At 43.9% G+C, this 16,307-nt stretch overlaps 1 protein-coding gene across 2 annotated transcripts in view; it reads right to left on the bottom strand.

Annotated features, from left to right (window-relative positions):
* Window positions 1–16,307, bottom strand: part of dlgap2a (discs, large (Drosophila) homolog-associated protein 2a) — a 170,745-nt gene that overhangs the window by 588 nt on the left and 153,850 nt on the right. For both annotated transcript variants that reach the window (XM_021584584.2, XM_036962872.1), the window contains 6 exons: window positions 13,035–13,094; window positions 8,396–8,781; window positions 3,657–3,742; window positions 3,044–3,486; window positions 2,842–2,933; window positions 269–424 (listed from right to left, as the gene is read on the bottom strand). In XM_021584584.2, coding sequence (XP_021440259.2) covers window positions 269–424; window positions 2,842–2,933; window positions 3,044–3,486; window positions 3,657–3,742; window positions 8,396–8,781; window positions 13,035–13,094 — 1,223 coding nt within the window. The remainder of the gene's footprint in view (window positions 1–268; window positions 425–2,841; window positions 2,934–3,043; window positions 3,487–3,656; window positions 3,743–8,395; window positions 8,782–13,034; window positions 13,095–16,307) is intronic.

Below are 16,307 nucleotides of genomic sequence, written 5' to 3'. Positions count from 1 at the left end.
AATACATCGGCATAGTTAAACACAATGTCAATGACATCCAGTGATGCTTCACTAAGCATTTGTCCTCGCGTACAGAACAGCACCACTCTACAGCACTACTACGTGGCTCTAAGTAATCTCACATCTGGGTTTAATAATGTAGCTGAATCTGTGACCATAGAAATATAAGGATCCTATTTCTATGCCTGTCTCCCCTGTGACTGAGACTACCCACCATAGACAACAGAAAAATAATACATTGTCTTCTGTATACCTGAGCGCTACCCACCCTTTTCTCTGGGCTCTTCTCCACGGGCCTCCAGTCGTTGTTCTTTATCTGCTGCAGCTCGTCAAACTTGGCGGTTACGTCATCGATGGACAGCTGCAGGAGGTCCCAGAATCCAGCCAGGTCCTGAGAGGTGGGGCGGGGCATGGCACTGGGGTCCTGAAAGGGGTTATAAAGGACCACATCAGTGCCTGAATTACAAATACTCAAATCCCAGTGTGCGTCAGGAGTTATTTGTTGCACTTCTACCAAAGCCCACTAGATGTCCTTATCAGACCTCAAACAGAGGAAAACCTCAATGATTTATGGTATATTTTTCTAATAATAAAACAAATGTTTCCAGCAAAGTCATGGGAGCAAGAAGGTCAAAGTTCAGAAAAGACAAGCATCTTATTCCCATCGTCATCTCATGGTTAGACTATAGGACTTGGAGGACAATCCATTGAAATGAGCCATAACAAAATGTGATCAGTAAGTAGCAATCCCTTCTAATCCCCCTGAGGATGGGAAAAAATGAAGAGGGCTCACATTTCTTTCACTGCCAGTAAGTCTTATTCATCACATCACATCGGCTAGAGTCACAATCAGTCACACTATTGACCCCACAGACAATATTAGCGAGACTATAACCTAAACCAATACCTCCAACTCTGTTATGAAGTTAAGAGTTGAGAAATAAGATCCATAGCATCCCATTGGTCGCGGGTCACCATCTCCCCCCATTAATTCAGTGACTTTATGTGCTTCATATATTGAATGGCTGGAGGGCACAACAATATCCCAGCCGACTGTCTGGTGGCATTTCAGACTGCTGCATTCTGGATGTAGATCTGAATATATAGGCTCTGAAGTAAAGGCCAGGTTCACTCTGAATTACAATGAATAGTGGAAGGTCTCAGAAAGTAAAAATGGTAAGCAGTACTTACTCAGTGTTAAGAAATACAGTTGCTGTACATTGGTAAAAGGTAATTGCACAAGTTCTAAACGCAATAGTTTAGGTCACTGCCACTAGAAAGTGATGCTAAGACCTACAGTATATGTACATACATATCAGGTAAATCTTTGGTACTTATATAAGTCCTAAAGCTGTAGTATACCTTAAACTACAGTACATACAGTAAGTACCTGCTAAAGGGTCATTCAATAAGTTGTGAGACTATAATTAGATGACAGTTAGCCCAGGGTAAGTTTATCCAGTTTTCCACTATAGTATAGAGTGGTGGGGCGGGGCCTGGGAGTAGAGGTAAAATAGGTGTGGGGGGGTGGCGGGGTGTAGAGGCACTGAGTCACTATTCTGAATGCACAACACCAGATCAGGCCTGATGGGGGACTCATAGCAGTGTGGAGAGGCTGTGACAGGCTGAGATCTCACCCCATCACTGATCTACCTCATTCATCGTCTCGGTCTGAAACTTCACAGGGGAGATACACAGAGACCCAAAGAAGTAGCGGGAAGACAGCGCTGGGCTCATCTCATCAATATTGCTGGGGGTTCAAAAAGAAGGCTGCACACAATCCAGCATAAGCAAACAAATACAAAAGCATCAATTTATACTGGGGGAGTGAATGAGGCTGACACATTAAAGGATTCTGGGAAATATAAGCCTTGCCTGTGTCAGTATGACTTAATCCTGTAGCTCCTCCCACAATAAAACTTGCTGCTATGCTCTGCGTCTGTCTTTGAAAGCTTGTTCAACTCCAGCTTATGTTATCCAGGAGGAAAAAGGGGGGGGGGGGGGCGGACGGACGGCTCGATAAAGCGCAATTAGACATCTCCTTAAGCCTCTTATTTGCGGATGCCACTTCTTCAAACGGACTCAAATCCATGTTCTGAAAGTGTATGCAGTATTATTTGTAAACTGTCTTTGTCATATGGAGAGATGCAGCAGTTTGGGTAAGCTTTAATAACTGCTCTCCTCTCCCCTACAGTGAGGGAAATAGAAGCAGGAAAACTCTATATAAAAGACTAGTTCAAACTAAATAATCCCTGTGCACTTTTCAGCCTTTCCTGAATGCAGCAATTTCCGCTGTATATGGCAAAAAATAGCAACACATTTTTTTCATAAGCAAAGACAGGCTTAATCTGAAATATTGGATATTTGGCTGATATCAATAAAGAGGGGTAAGATTAGAGGCAAGGAAAGTATCAGCCAGATATTCCAGCCCTTCCGAGTGTTTTTTGATAGAATGAAGAGAGTGGACTGCGGCAATAGTTCTTAATGTAAAAGGCGGGTGTCTCAGTATTCTAGTCAGAGCTGTGAGTGCATCATTGGGAACGTGTACATTCACAGCCTCTCATTGTTCTCCTCAAGACGTTCACATCTCAGATAGAAACACAAAAAAATATATATTTTTTCACACTCAATGGTGCATTTAAAAGCTTCTGACCTGTTGGCCTAAGCCATTCTATGTAAGAGACAAGAGAACCGTGCCGGTGGATACAAGAATGCAGCCGATATAACTGTGTCCTTTCCTTTCACAGAGTAGCGCAATAGTTGTTTTTTTTAAACACACACTCACAAACACGCTCACATACCACATGTACACAGACACACACACAGTGACTTGTTACTCACCAGGTTCTGCTGACACAACCAGTAAAACTGCTGGAATTTCTGAGACATAAGGAGCTGAGCACTGCCCACCGCACTCCTGATTTTACCTAGGACTGAAAGACAGACATTCAACTGATCATCTGTCATAGGAAAGTCTTGCGAGTCTCTATGGGAGAAAAACGTCTGCTAATTGACTGTACATGATGACTCCTATCCCACTCACTGTCCTCAGAGAGGTCGTTCTCCTCTGCCTCCGCCTCCATCTCTTTACACCATCCCTCCATCCTCTTGGTCTCTGCGTGGAGCAGCTGCATGAACCAGCTTCCATCCCTCCGCAAGGCGGGGGACGTCCGGCCCGACTCGCCCGACGACTCTGCTGGCTCCCTGGGGGAGGGGGGCTCTAGCTGCCAGGTGGTCTCGTTGGAGGTCTGCTGGGGGCAAGGGGGCTCCGTAGGGGTCCGGTAGTCCTCCCGGTAGCTGAAGAGGCCCTGGGTGCGGACGGTGCGCACCCCATACTGGGTGGGCGTGCTGGGCTCAGAGTGCCCCCCTAGGAAGCCCCCTCCAAACTGTAGGCCCTTGTCCTCCATGGTGGGAAACCCCTCCATCTCCATGTCAGCCTGCACAGAGGCTGTTACACTGTTGGAGCGCTTCAACCTGCCCTGCCCTCTGAGACACAGATTAGGGAAAGCAAATATTTAGGCCATCAAGGGATATTGTAAACAAACACACCCAGGTAGAGAAAGAGGAAAGACTGGTGACTTTAATAACAACACATTGTTAAAGATTAGCACAAATCCAGAAATGGGAAAAGGAACCTATTAAAAAAGTTATTTTACCGTCTGTCAGCTTCCACCTGGATCCCCACAGAATGGTATTCCTTAGACCCTTTACTTTCTGACTCCGAGTCGGTGGCTGCTTCCACCTAATGCAGCATAATAACATAGCAACAGTATTCTCATTATTACCGCTCCCAGATGTCCGTGGGGTTATTGGTTTGGGGCCGGTGCTGCACCTCCTCAACTCTAAGCGGCCTGTCAGAACATAACTGCAGTGTGATTTATGGAGGCAGAGAACCCAACCGAACACAACCAGTTTGTCTACACCCTCAGCACAGTGATTTATACCAACAACAAGCTGCCGTGGTTGAGATACACAGTGGTGGTAGTTTAAAAAAAAGAAACCTATTACAAAACCTGATTAGGGAGTTACCGAGGTGTGATCACCAGGGGTTTGGTGTGTGACACAGACACACAGATTTTGGTTAGTGTTCATTGGTGCATGGTGCTGGCCAGGGATGATAGAGACTGATCCCTGTTTGTCCTGAGGGTGCACGGATCCTCTAACTGAACCCCACTCTCTCCATATGATTGGCACCCTTAATAAAGATGAGCAAAAAAAAACAGCATTACAAAAATACGGTGGGGCATCTCTGATGATATGGGACTATTTTGCTCCCACTGGTCCTGGGGCCCTTGTTAAGGTCAAAGGCATCATGAACTTTACTAAGTACCGTGACATTTTAGCCAAACACCTGGTTACCCTCTGCCAGGAGGCTGACACTTGGCCGCAAGTGGATCATCCAGCAAGACAATAACCCCAATTGAGCAATTGCATTAGTATAAAATAATAGAATTTTCCACATTTTTTGGAGCATGAAATATAGCTCAGTGTTTGTATTATTTATTTGATAGTCTTTTTTAAATCATTTGATCAGAGCTGCCAATAATGATGAACCTGACTGTATTTCAAACAAAAACCATCCTGTATGGCTGTCCCTTTATTAGAAGTACTGTCAATAAAGGTTTTATCCTGAAGTTACATACAGTGCCTTGCGAAAGTATTCGGCCCCCTTGAACTTTGCGACCTTTTGCCTCATTTCAGGCTTCAAACATAAAGATATAAAACTGTATTTTTTTTGTGAAGAATCAACAACAAGTGGGACACAATCATGAAGTGGAACGACATTTATTGGATATTTCAAACTTTTTTAACAAATCAAAAACTGAAAAATTGGGCGTGCAAAATTATTCAGCCCCTTTACTTTCAGTGCAGCAAACTCTCTCCAGAAGTTCAGTGAGGATCTCTGAATGATCCAATGTTGACCTAAATGACTAATGATGATAAATACAATCCACCTGTGTGTAATCAAGTCTCCGTATAAATGCACCTGCACTGTGATAGTCTCAGAGGTCCGTTAAAAGCGCAGAGAGCATCATGAAGAACAACGAACACACCAGGCAGGTCCGAGATACTGTTGTGAAGAAGTTTAAAGACGGATTTGGATACAAAAAGATTTCCCAAGCTTTAAACATTTCAAGGAGCACTGTGCAAGCGATAATATTGAAATGGAAGGAGTATCAGACCACTGCAAATCTACCAAGACCTGGCCGTCCCTCTAAACTTTCAGCTCATACAAGGAGAAGACTGATCAGAGATGCAGCCAAGAGGCCCATGATCACTCTGGATGAACTGCAGAGATCTACAGCTGAGGTGGGAAACTCTGTCCATAGGACAACAATCAGTCGTATATTGCACAAATCTGGCCTTTATGGAAGAGTGGCAAGAAGAAAGCCATTTCTTAAAGATATCCATAAAAAGTGTTGTTTAAAGTTTGCCACAAGCCACCTGGGAGACACACCAAACATGTGGAAGAAGGTGCTCTGGTCAGATGAAACCAAAATTGAACTTTTTGGCAACAATGCAAAACGTTATGTTTGGCGTGAAAGCAACACAGCTCATCCCTCTGAACACACCATCCCAACTGTCAAACATGGTGGTGGCAGCATCATGGTTTGGGCCTGCTTTTCTTCAGCAGGGACAGGGAAGATGGTTAAAATTGATGGGAAGATGGATGGAGCCAAATACAGGACCATTCTGGAAGATGGAGTCTGCAAAAGACCTGAGACTGGGACAGAGATTTGTCTTCCAACAAGACAATGATCCAAAACATAAAGCAAAATCTACAATGGAATGGTTCAAAAATAAACATATCCAGGTGTTAGAATGGCCAAGTCAAAGTCCAGACCTGAATCCAATCGAGAATCTGTGGAAAGAACTGAAAACTGCTGTTCACAAATGCTCTCCATCCAACCTCACTGAGCTCGAGCTGTTTTGCAAGGAGGAATGGGAAAAAAATTCAGTCTCTCGATGTGCAAAACTGATAGAGACATACCCCAAGCGACTTACAGCTGTAATCGCAGCAAAAGGTGACGCTACAAAGTATTAACTTAAGGGGGCTGAATAATTTTGCACGCCCAATTTTTACGTTTTTGATTTGTTAAAAAAGTTTGAAATATCCAATAAATGTCGTTCCACTTCATGATTGTGTCCCACTTGTTGTTGATTCTTCACAAAAAAATACAGTTTTATATCTTTATGTTTGAAGCCTGAAATGTGGCAAAAGGTCGCAAAGTTCAAGGGGGCCGAATACTTTCGCAAGGCACTGTATAACCTACAGTCTACATGGACTAGTAATATTTGGGAGGCAGGTGTGTGTGGTAGCTAGAATTAGTCCTTGAGAAGCCCACTCCCAGGCTGTGTCTCTGATGAGTAACACAAGTGTGAGAACAGCAGACTTCTAATTTTACAATTTACTATATGATTAGCAGGGTAATTTGAAAATCAATTCATCCACATTTTAATCCTCCTTCCCTCTGAGAGATCACACCTTCCCCCAGTTCTGAGTTAATGGCCTGACCCTGACAGAGTGTTCCAGCCGACGCAGGCAGAATCCTGACTAGGGCCAGCTTGGAACGGCTGTCTGTCTGAGAGCCTTAAGCCTTAAAAGCTCCAAACTCACATTAATAACTCTTTAGCTTTAAGTGGTTTGAAACGAAGGGAGGACTGTGTGTTCATGTCTAGTAGCCATGTGCATAGATAGAGCCCTTTTGCCCTCCTATGAAAAAAGTTGTTTCTTTTACTAAATACTTTTTATAAAATGTTTTGTCTATTTTCTTTCTTGCAACTATAAATGCAACAAATTGCCTATCAAACTACATAATTTCTCATGAAGTCATTTATCTTGAAAAAAAGTCCCCTCCACCGCACTTCTGCCACCACAAGCGTGGCAGTGCCTTGCTGCATTCTTCCTCGTCACATGCACATCCGCCGGGCAGTGTTGTGACAGCCTCGTTAACTAGCTCATTCATCTAGCCTACACTAGCGATGATCAGCTGATACAGCCCACCCCGTAGTGGGTGGGCTGCAGAGTAGCCTGGTACAAACAGCACAACGGGTGACAGTGCTCTGACCCCCACCTCCCAGAAAGAAAGTCAGCGGTGAGTTGCTGCTGGTTGAGGTGACCTCTGTTACTTTCTGGCACAAAGCAAAGTCCATTTCAGAGAGACTGCTGCTCTATGATGGATGAGGAGAGGAGATATTTTGGAGAGCCTGGGCAATGTTCAAAGTGTGCTGGCAGAGACAGAAAAAAAAAACTGGTTTGGTGAACACCCACACATCATGTTGCACACACACACAAACACACACACTACGCTATACACACATATACTACACACACAGCACAGGTGTGAAAACTTTGGAAACTGTAGGCATCAGCATTTTACTCAGACATGGCTTAGTCTCACTGAGATGAAGGTAGGTTGGTCGTGAAAGTAGTCCTGCTACAGGATCCATTCTTACACTGTCCCAATATGGACACTTTAATGGCCAAACTCAAACACAGCGGGGTCAAAACTCAAAGTGCAGAAAGGGTCAAAGGCTAAGGATTAAAATTGGGGTCCTGCCAGAAGTAAGGGGTGAAAGGTCAAATTATAGGCTATAGGCTACACTTCAGAGGTTAATTATATTGTACTGTATATCCCCAGGAGGTTTGTGATGATGCAGGTGAATTTAGATTGATCTTACTACACTGGCCAAATACTAGTGGCACAGTTTAAAGATACACTTTGTAGGAAGTTTTGATGCATTTTTTGCATTGCATGCAGCCCTTCTGGTTGTTTCAATAACCGTGGACCTTCACACTGCCAGCCATCTCTAATCAAAATGCTTCTGTATTTTACACACATCACTGGAGCCAATTTGAAAACCAATATAATTCAGGCCCACCACGATGAGCGTAACGACGTTCAGCTCAGCCACTTAAAATCATCATCATTCATCCCCTAGGATAGGCTGCCTGATCATCTCTGGGTGACTGAGACTCACCTGTCTCCACAAACAAGCAGAACAACTCTAATATTCTCTATTGATGAAAGGCTGTGTGCAGTCTGAAGGGATGCCTGTCTACCGGTCTGTCTGTTTTATTCAGGGGCATGGACACATCTGACGTCCGCAGACTGCGTGTGTGATCAAGCCCCTTATTCTTAGGGTCACAATAGAGTGAGAGAGGGCGAGAGAGACTCATTCAGTAAAGCGAGTTGAAAACAAATGAATGGATTGCAGTAAGATGACTCATTGGTGCCATTTTTAGACCTAGAGGAGAATGGGATGTGTGAGTGTGTGACCTTATGAATGTGTGGGTGTGTGTATGCACAATGTGTAGGCCTGTGTGTAGGCCTGTGTGTGTGTGTGTGTGTGTGTGTGTGTGTGTGTGTGTGTGTGTGTGTGTGTCCCTCACCTGTATCCCTATGGAGGAGCGTGGTGTTTTGAGGTACTCCTCAGCCTTGGACACCAGGATGGCTTTATCACAGGTCATCACTGAGCTGTGACTGTGACGGTCTGTGGACGGGTGCCTCTTCCCAGACCTCAGCCCAGCTGCCTCCATGGCTATGGTCACGGCCTTGGCACTGTCCAGGCTGTCTGTGGAGTTATACAGCGCCCTGCCCAGGCTCAGGCCCAGCCCGTCCCCCCACCCTCGAGGGTGCCTGCCCTCATGGTACGTGTCCTGGGTGGACTCTGTACTGCTCTGGGCAGTGACGGAGATGAGGGGCTTGGAGCCTGAGGTGGAGCGGGGTGGGACCGGCGGAGGGGTCGTCTTCTTGTAGTTGTTCGTGTACGTGACCACTGAAAGATAAGAGGTCAAAGTTAAAAGGAATGCACAGTTGAAGTCAGAAGCTTACACACACTTAGGTTGGAATCATTCAAACTCGCTTTTCAACCACTCCACAAATTTCTTGTTAACAAACTATAGTTTTGGCAAGTCAGTTAGGACATCTACTTTGTGCATGACACAAGCCATTTTTCCAACAACTGTTTACAGAGATTATTTCTCTTATAATTCACTGTATCACAATTCCAGTCGGTCAGAAGTTTACATACACTAAGTTGACTGTGCCTTTAAACAGCTTGGAAAATTCCAGAAAAGTATGTCAGGGCTTTAGAAGCTTCTGATAAGCTAAGTGACATCATTTGAGTCAATTGGAGGTGTACCTGTGAATGTATTTTAAGGCCTACCTTCAAACTCAGTGCCTCTTTGCTTGACATCATGGGAAAATCAAAAGAAATCAGCCAAGACTTCAGAAAAACAAATGTAGACCTCCACAAGTCTGGTTCATCCTTAGGAGCAATTTCCAAATGCCTGAAGGTACCACGTTCATCTGTACAAACAATAGTACGCAAGTATAAACACCATGGGACCACGCAGCCATCATACCGTTCAGGAAGGCGACGCGTTCTGTCTCCTGGAGATGAACGTACTTTGGTGCGAACAGTGCAAGTCAATCCCAGAACAACAACAAAGGACCTTTTGAAGATTCTGGAAGAAACAAAAGTCTCTACATCCACAGCCAAACGAGTCCTATATCGACATAACCTGAAAGGCTGCTCAGCAAGGAAGAAGCCACTGCTCTAAAACTGACATAAAAAAAAGACAGATTACGGTATGCAACTGCACATGAGGACAAAGATCGTACTTTTTGGAGAAATGTCCTCTGGTCAGATTAAACAAAAATATAACTGTTTGGCCATAATGACCATCGTTATGTTTGGAGGACTGGTGCACCGTGAAGCACGGGAGTGGCAGCATCATGTTGTGGGGGTTCTTTGCTGCAGGAGGGACTGGTGCATGTCACAAAATAGATGGCATCATGAGGATGGAAAAGTATGTGGGTATATTGAAGCAACATCTCAAGACATCAGTCAGGAAGTTAAAGCTTGGTCGCAAATGGGTCTTCCAAATGGACAATGACCCCAAGCATACTTACAAAGTGGTGGCAAAATGGCTTAAGGACAACAAAGTCAAGGTATTGGAGTGGCCATCACAAAGCCCTGACCTCAAACCTTTTGAAAAATGTGTGGGCAGAACTGAAAAAGCATGTGCGAGCAAGGAGGCCTACAAACCTGACTCAGTTACACCAGCTCTGTCAGGAGGAATGGGCCAACATTCACACAACTTATTGTGGGAAGCTTGTGGAAGGCTACCCAAAACGTTTGACCCAAGTTAAACAATTTAAAGGCAATGCTACCAAATACTAATTGAGTGTATGTAAACTTCTGACCCACTGGGAATGTGATGAAAGTAATAAAAGCTGAAATAAATCATTCTCTCTACTATTATTCTGACATTTCACATTCTTAAAATAAAGTGGTGATCCTAACTGACCTAAGACAGGGATTTTTTACGTGGATTAAATGTCAGGAATTGTGATAAACTGAGTTTAAATGTTTTTGGCTAAGGTGTATGTAAACTTCCGACTTCAACTGTATATGTATATGTGGTAGTTGAAGTAGGTGAGGTACTGTAGGGCTTTGCTGTTGACGATCAGAGAGAGGAAAGGCCACTGAGTGCTATTGACTGTGGAGGGTTGACAGCCCTTCTCCTTACATGTACTTGATGAGCAACGGATTCTAAGAGAATATGGTTTTACATCCACAGAGATGGACTGCTGGACTAATAAATTACTTTGGGTTTGATGTGTCCTCTTCTTTAAAAGAGAGCTTTGTAGGAGCAGCCCAATACAAACAGTTTGTCCATTTAAAGAACATCTAATGATCAAAGCCCAGAGTGGTCTTGGCTCATCAGAACTCTCAGAGAGGGAATGAGGAACACCCTGAATTATACAGTAGGTAAGCACTTAGTTTCCCATTCACAAAATGATCTCAAAGAGGTCACCAAGATGAGTCAGTAGAGAGAGAGTGTAACAAAGGACAGATTTTAAAAAAAAGAGATAGACAGGGAGGGAAAGCGAGAGAACAAGAGAGATAGAAAGAGAGGGTGAGGAAGAGAGTGAAAGAAAGTGAGAAAGAGAGAAAGAGAGAGATGATTCAGCAGAAGGACCAAAATAAACACATTATTACTAAGCAAGTCATGCAATGGGGACTCATAACTCTTGCCCCCATCTTGGCAGTGTTACTTAGCATTTAGGCTGTCCCTTCACGTCCAGGCACAGTTTGAGGCATGTACACAAATACAAAAAATAATAACAATAATTCAACAAGAACAAATGATTTCAAATGAATATTGAAATGCAGAAAAGCCTGTGAGCTGCTTGTAAAAGGAAAGAAGTATCTTAGGACCTGAAGGTCATAACTACAATGGCAACCATACCAGGCAGACAGGTGGTTTACTTTACCTTTAAATCACACAATAACTAACCAGAGAGAGAACCTGCTCTTCATCTCCATGACAACAACATGGACACATTTTCTTCACACTAAACAAGAACATTGTGCTGACAAGAATGCTGCTGACTTAAGTGGTAAACTGTGCTTTCTGAATAGAACAATAGTAACTTTTTTTTCTTTAAATATTTTCTTAAAACTCAAAATAATTTCTTATGGAAAACTTTAGCATTACAACTTCATCATGCTGAACCGTTTTGTGCTTAAACACCCCCCCCCCCCCCCCCCCCACACACACACACATCCAGTTTAATTAATTTGAGACACAATGAGTGTGATTCAAGTGCTCAGTCTCCGTTAGGGAATCGCAATTTATCAGGTCTGAATTGTATGCTAATAGTAGAGAGAGCGAGGGACTTGTCATTAAGAGCATTTCTTCCAGATTAAATTGATCACTCTCAGAAAACAGTGCGTTATTTCACAGGCTTTTAAGGATATGTAAATTATCTGGGAAGTGGATGGATGGAGAACTCTATTATCATCACTGTCAAGAGTGTCCCAGCCCAAAAACACAAAACAAAAACTAAGATGAGAACTACCTCAGACACTAACTAAAACTACTTCAGAGAGAGGGGAGGGGGAGAGAGAGAGAGAGCACGAAGTGAGTGCCTAGAGAGAGAGAGCAGAGAGAGAGAGCACGAAGTGAGTGCCTAGAGAGAGAGAGCAGAGAGAGAGCACGAAGCGAGTGCCTAGAGAAAGAGAGCGGAGAGAGAGAGAGAGCAGAGAGAGAGAGAGGCAGAGAGAAAGAGAGAGAGCGAGAGAGATAGAGAGAGGCAGAGAGAGAGAGAGAGAGAGCATGGAGAGCAGAGAGAGAGAGAGAGAGAGAGAGAGAGAGAGAGAGAGAGACAGGACAGGACAGGACAGGACAGGACAGGAGAGGAGAGAGAAGTGTGCCATACACCAGTGACTTCCTCTCTGTCACTCCAGAGCTGACAGCACACCATCTGCCACGGTGGCTGATATAAATATCATTGCCTGAACTCCATCCTTTAAAACAAAATGACTTGACAAAGTGCTCTGCCCGCCATATGGTTCAGTAAGGGCCAAGGAAATAAACATAGAAACCTTGGCCTGTACAGAGGAGAAGGGTGTGTGTGTGTGTGTGTGTGTGAGGTGGGTTGCTGCAGTCCTGGCTGGACCTGGGTAGAGAGAGAGGGGGCATGAGGGGTGTCTGGTTGAAGGGAGGGGCAGAGGGAGGGAGGCAAGGGGGCTCATAACCGACAGACCATCAGTTATGTGGACCAATGTCCGGAAAGCGTTCGTCATCGATAGCGTCATCGATAGCGTCATCGATAGAGCACTCACGACTTCTCTCACTCCCTCAGCCCATTTCAGGAGGGGGAGAGGATAACGGCGTAGAAGAGGAGTGGGTGCGGGATCATTTTACATTCCACTGTCGTTTTTCAATCTACCTTTGAGATCAAGGCTTGTGCCTGATGAATCAATAAGGTAGAGAGATGCTCAAGGAGAAAACAGCCAGGAGTGACCAAACAGGAACACAGAGATAGTCGCTGGGTCTCAGCAGTAAAACAATGTGGTGGTGTTGCTGTGTGTTGTCTTGATGGATTTGATAAGCCCGTGTGAGGGTGGGACTGCTCTTTCACAGCATTTGAACTGTATTTCATGAATAAATAATAATGACGCTGGTTCAAAAAATATGATTCATCACCAGCTATTGGCTCGGACAGGAGGTTTACCTGGGGTTTCGTGGGTCGTCCGGTCAATGGTGCAGGTAGAGGGAAGGCGGAACTGGATCCCTGAAACAAGCCAGCCAATCACATTCAACATCCTGCCTAGTGCCCAGAACATGCACCAATCACAGTACACTATGCAGAAAAACAGCTACATACTGTAAGTGGCAGATAAATCAAGGATAATGTATCAATTCAAACACCAGGATTGGATTGTGAGGAAGCAGCAGAATACTTTTTCCTTCAACAGTAAAATACAGGTAACTGACAAAATAAAGGAAACACCAACACAAAGCGTCTTAATAGGGTGTTGGGCACCACAAGCTGCCAGAACAGCTTCAGTGCACCTTGGCATAGATTATACAAGTGTCTGGAACTCTATTGGAGGGATGCAACACCATTCTTCCACAATAAATTCCATAATTTGGAGTTATGTTGATGGTGGTGGAAAACGCTGTCTCAGGTGCCGCTCCAGATCTCCATAAGTGTTCAATTGGGTTTAGATCTGAGACGCACGCACGCACACACACACACACACACACACACACACACACACACACACACACACACACACACACACACACACACACACACACACACACACACACACACACACACACACACACACACACACACACACACACACACACACACAGCATGATGGGATGTTAATTGCTTAATTCATTTAGGAACCACACCTGTGTGGAAGCACCTGCTTTCAATATCCCTTTGTATCCCTCATTTACTCAAGTGTTTCCTTTATTTTGGAAGTTACCTGTATATTCACACAGTGAAAAGAATGGTGACATTTGTGGCCATCTATCCATAGAAATATGCACTCAGAAGATAAGGATTTTGGCTAATAATTAGCTGACTAAAGTTTTGGTTCCTTGATGATCGTTTTTAACTAGCAATCAGATGTACAGTACACTGTACATTTCAAATTATTTAAATGTGAAATGAAAGATATGTTCTTATACAAGATATGACCCTAGTTGACCCTGGAAACTGTAATAGGGTCAGTAAGAGGCTATGAGAAGACGTACAAAGAGGAAGCAAATCCCAGCAATCACGCTGAGACATTTACGCATCACTCTCAAGCTAAAGCAGCTGAGATCATTGGCTGGCTGTTAGACGGCATTAGCATCCTTGTAAGAAAACTGAGCGTTTAGCATGGCTAAACAGAAAAGAATGAATGATGGATGGGCAGTTAAAGGTATGGGCATTGGCAAGCATGGCTCACCTTCCTGGGAGGGCTTAGAAAAAGAACTTCATGCACTGCCATGTTGATGAACACTTTGGGGATTGCTAAGCAACGAACGGAACGCCATAGTAGGCAATGAGGGAGCAAGAAGAAGAATCTCTTCACGTTCCTAACTTGACAGTAAGCAGTAGGTGATAGTAATTATAATAACTACTAAAGGAGAGCATTTTAACTTCCAGTTATCAATGTTGGGTAAAATTGCCCATCCAAAACAACTAAGAACATTCTAGGCTGATCACACGCTGTGAGGTGAAGCTCTCTACACCGACTCTCTCATTAAATCATGAGTCAGAGGTGTGTTCATGTTGCATCAAATGTTGCTATCCTAATATGAACACCATACAATTGGTGTGTCATAACGTCTCGGCCTGCTTCTAGATGACACTGTATCCAATGAAACATCCAACAACGCAGCAACAGCGAGAGGAAGTCTGATGTATTATGCAGTGGAAAGGAAGTGAATGAATGTGACAATACAACCTAATTAACTTCTCTCCTGTGAAAACCTTGTCAGATTCAGCCAATTGATCTAACTTTTCTAAACGGCAGCACATGAAAATAAGGAATTTAGCACAGTTTCTGCTCAAAACAATAGGGCAGAGTATCACTTCTTAGACTCAAATACATTTCTAATCAAATACATTTCTAATCAAATACATTTCTAATCTAATCTTTTTTTTCTCCCAGTGTACTTTGTTAGGGCCCATGATTTAATGGGCTATTTCATACACAGCTCCTTCACAAAGATAGCACAGAAGTCTCGTGTTTCCTCTGGCTGTTGCCGTGCTGGTAGCAGAGCTGTCATTCTGTATTTTCAATAGTCTCTGGGATCTGTTCCCAACACTGGGCACAAAAATATACGACCCAGCACCAAACGCAGTACAGTAGGTGTCAAAATAAAACGTCTTCAGAATCATCATAACCATGCAGTTTAACATCGTCACTATCCCGGGTGTCCGGGTCAATAATGTCACCAGTAATTCTTAGAAATAATCTGGTGATTTACATATTTTGTTGTATACAAAAGGATGAACATTAACATTTGGATAGACTTGAGTAGCAGCTGTTAGAATGACATTCTCAGTCTTTGGTTCCTGAGCATGATCAGTGACAGTAGAGACACGGCAACATCACTCCCCTGTGGCAGACAGACAGACAGACAGGACCTCCATGCCATTGCTACCTGGGGATGGATGGAGTTGACATTGAAAGGGAAACATCCCAACAGATGTCTTTGAAGCTTCTGTCAAATATCTGTTGATGTATACAGTGTAGGTGTTGGACAAGACTGACAAAAGCAAGGGATAGGCATAGTAACGGTGTGTGTGTGTGTGTGCGTGTGTGTGTGTCCTAGCACTCTGGTACCCTGTAAACCATGACCTCTTTTGTATTCTAGTCAAATGCAAGGGAGTCTGTTACCCATGTTTGCGAATGGTTGCTGTTCATACAGGGACCTGTACATTGCTAGACATGACCGCCTTGTCCACCTGACAACCCAACGGCACACATCCTTAAACATTCTTGTGTAAGTTAGTTTGATGTTGATGATAATGCATTTTCTTGTGTACCAAATACCCCAGATATTGTTGTTTTAGGGGAGGCCAGATGGAGGTGCTCACATGGAGCAGGCCTTTGGTGACACCCTTCTTAAATACCAGCCCCTCGTATCCAGCTTGGACAGCCTTAGATATAGGTGCAAGCTAGTAGCACTGATAGTTGGCCGTCTTGGCCACGTACATAGGCTTACAGTTTGTGGCCTCCAGATTGCAGGTCTGCCAAAGACTAAAGAAAAGCAATTGGCTTGGTACTGCTCTGTTTCAGCTGTTATGGGCAGCCTAGCTGTTGGAGAACAAGGTGCTTTCTGTATCTTTAAGTGTCCATGCATACAGAAAACCGTTGAAATGTTTCAATCCTTTTTGAATGTAATGTGATTTGTGGATTCAAATAGTCTTTAAAGTGTGTGGGCATTTGTATCTGTGGTGTGTTTCTGCATGTGGACAAAACATATAGTGAAA

The sequence above is a fragment of the Oncorhynchus mykiss genome, chromosome 25 (assembly GCF_013265735.2).
Source record: "Oncorhynchus mykiss isolate Arlee chromosome 25, USDA_OmykA_1.1, whole genome shotgun sequence".
Taxonomy (NCBI): Eukaryota; Metazoa; Chordata; class Actinopteri; order Salmoniformes; family Salmonidae; genus Oncorhynchus; species Oncorhynchus mykiss.
Note: the sequence above shows the minus strand (reverse complement) of the source record. Positions and strands in the feature narration are given on the sequence as shown.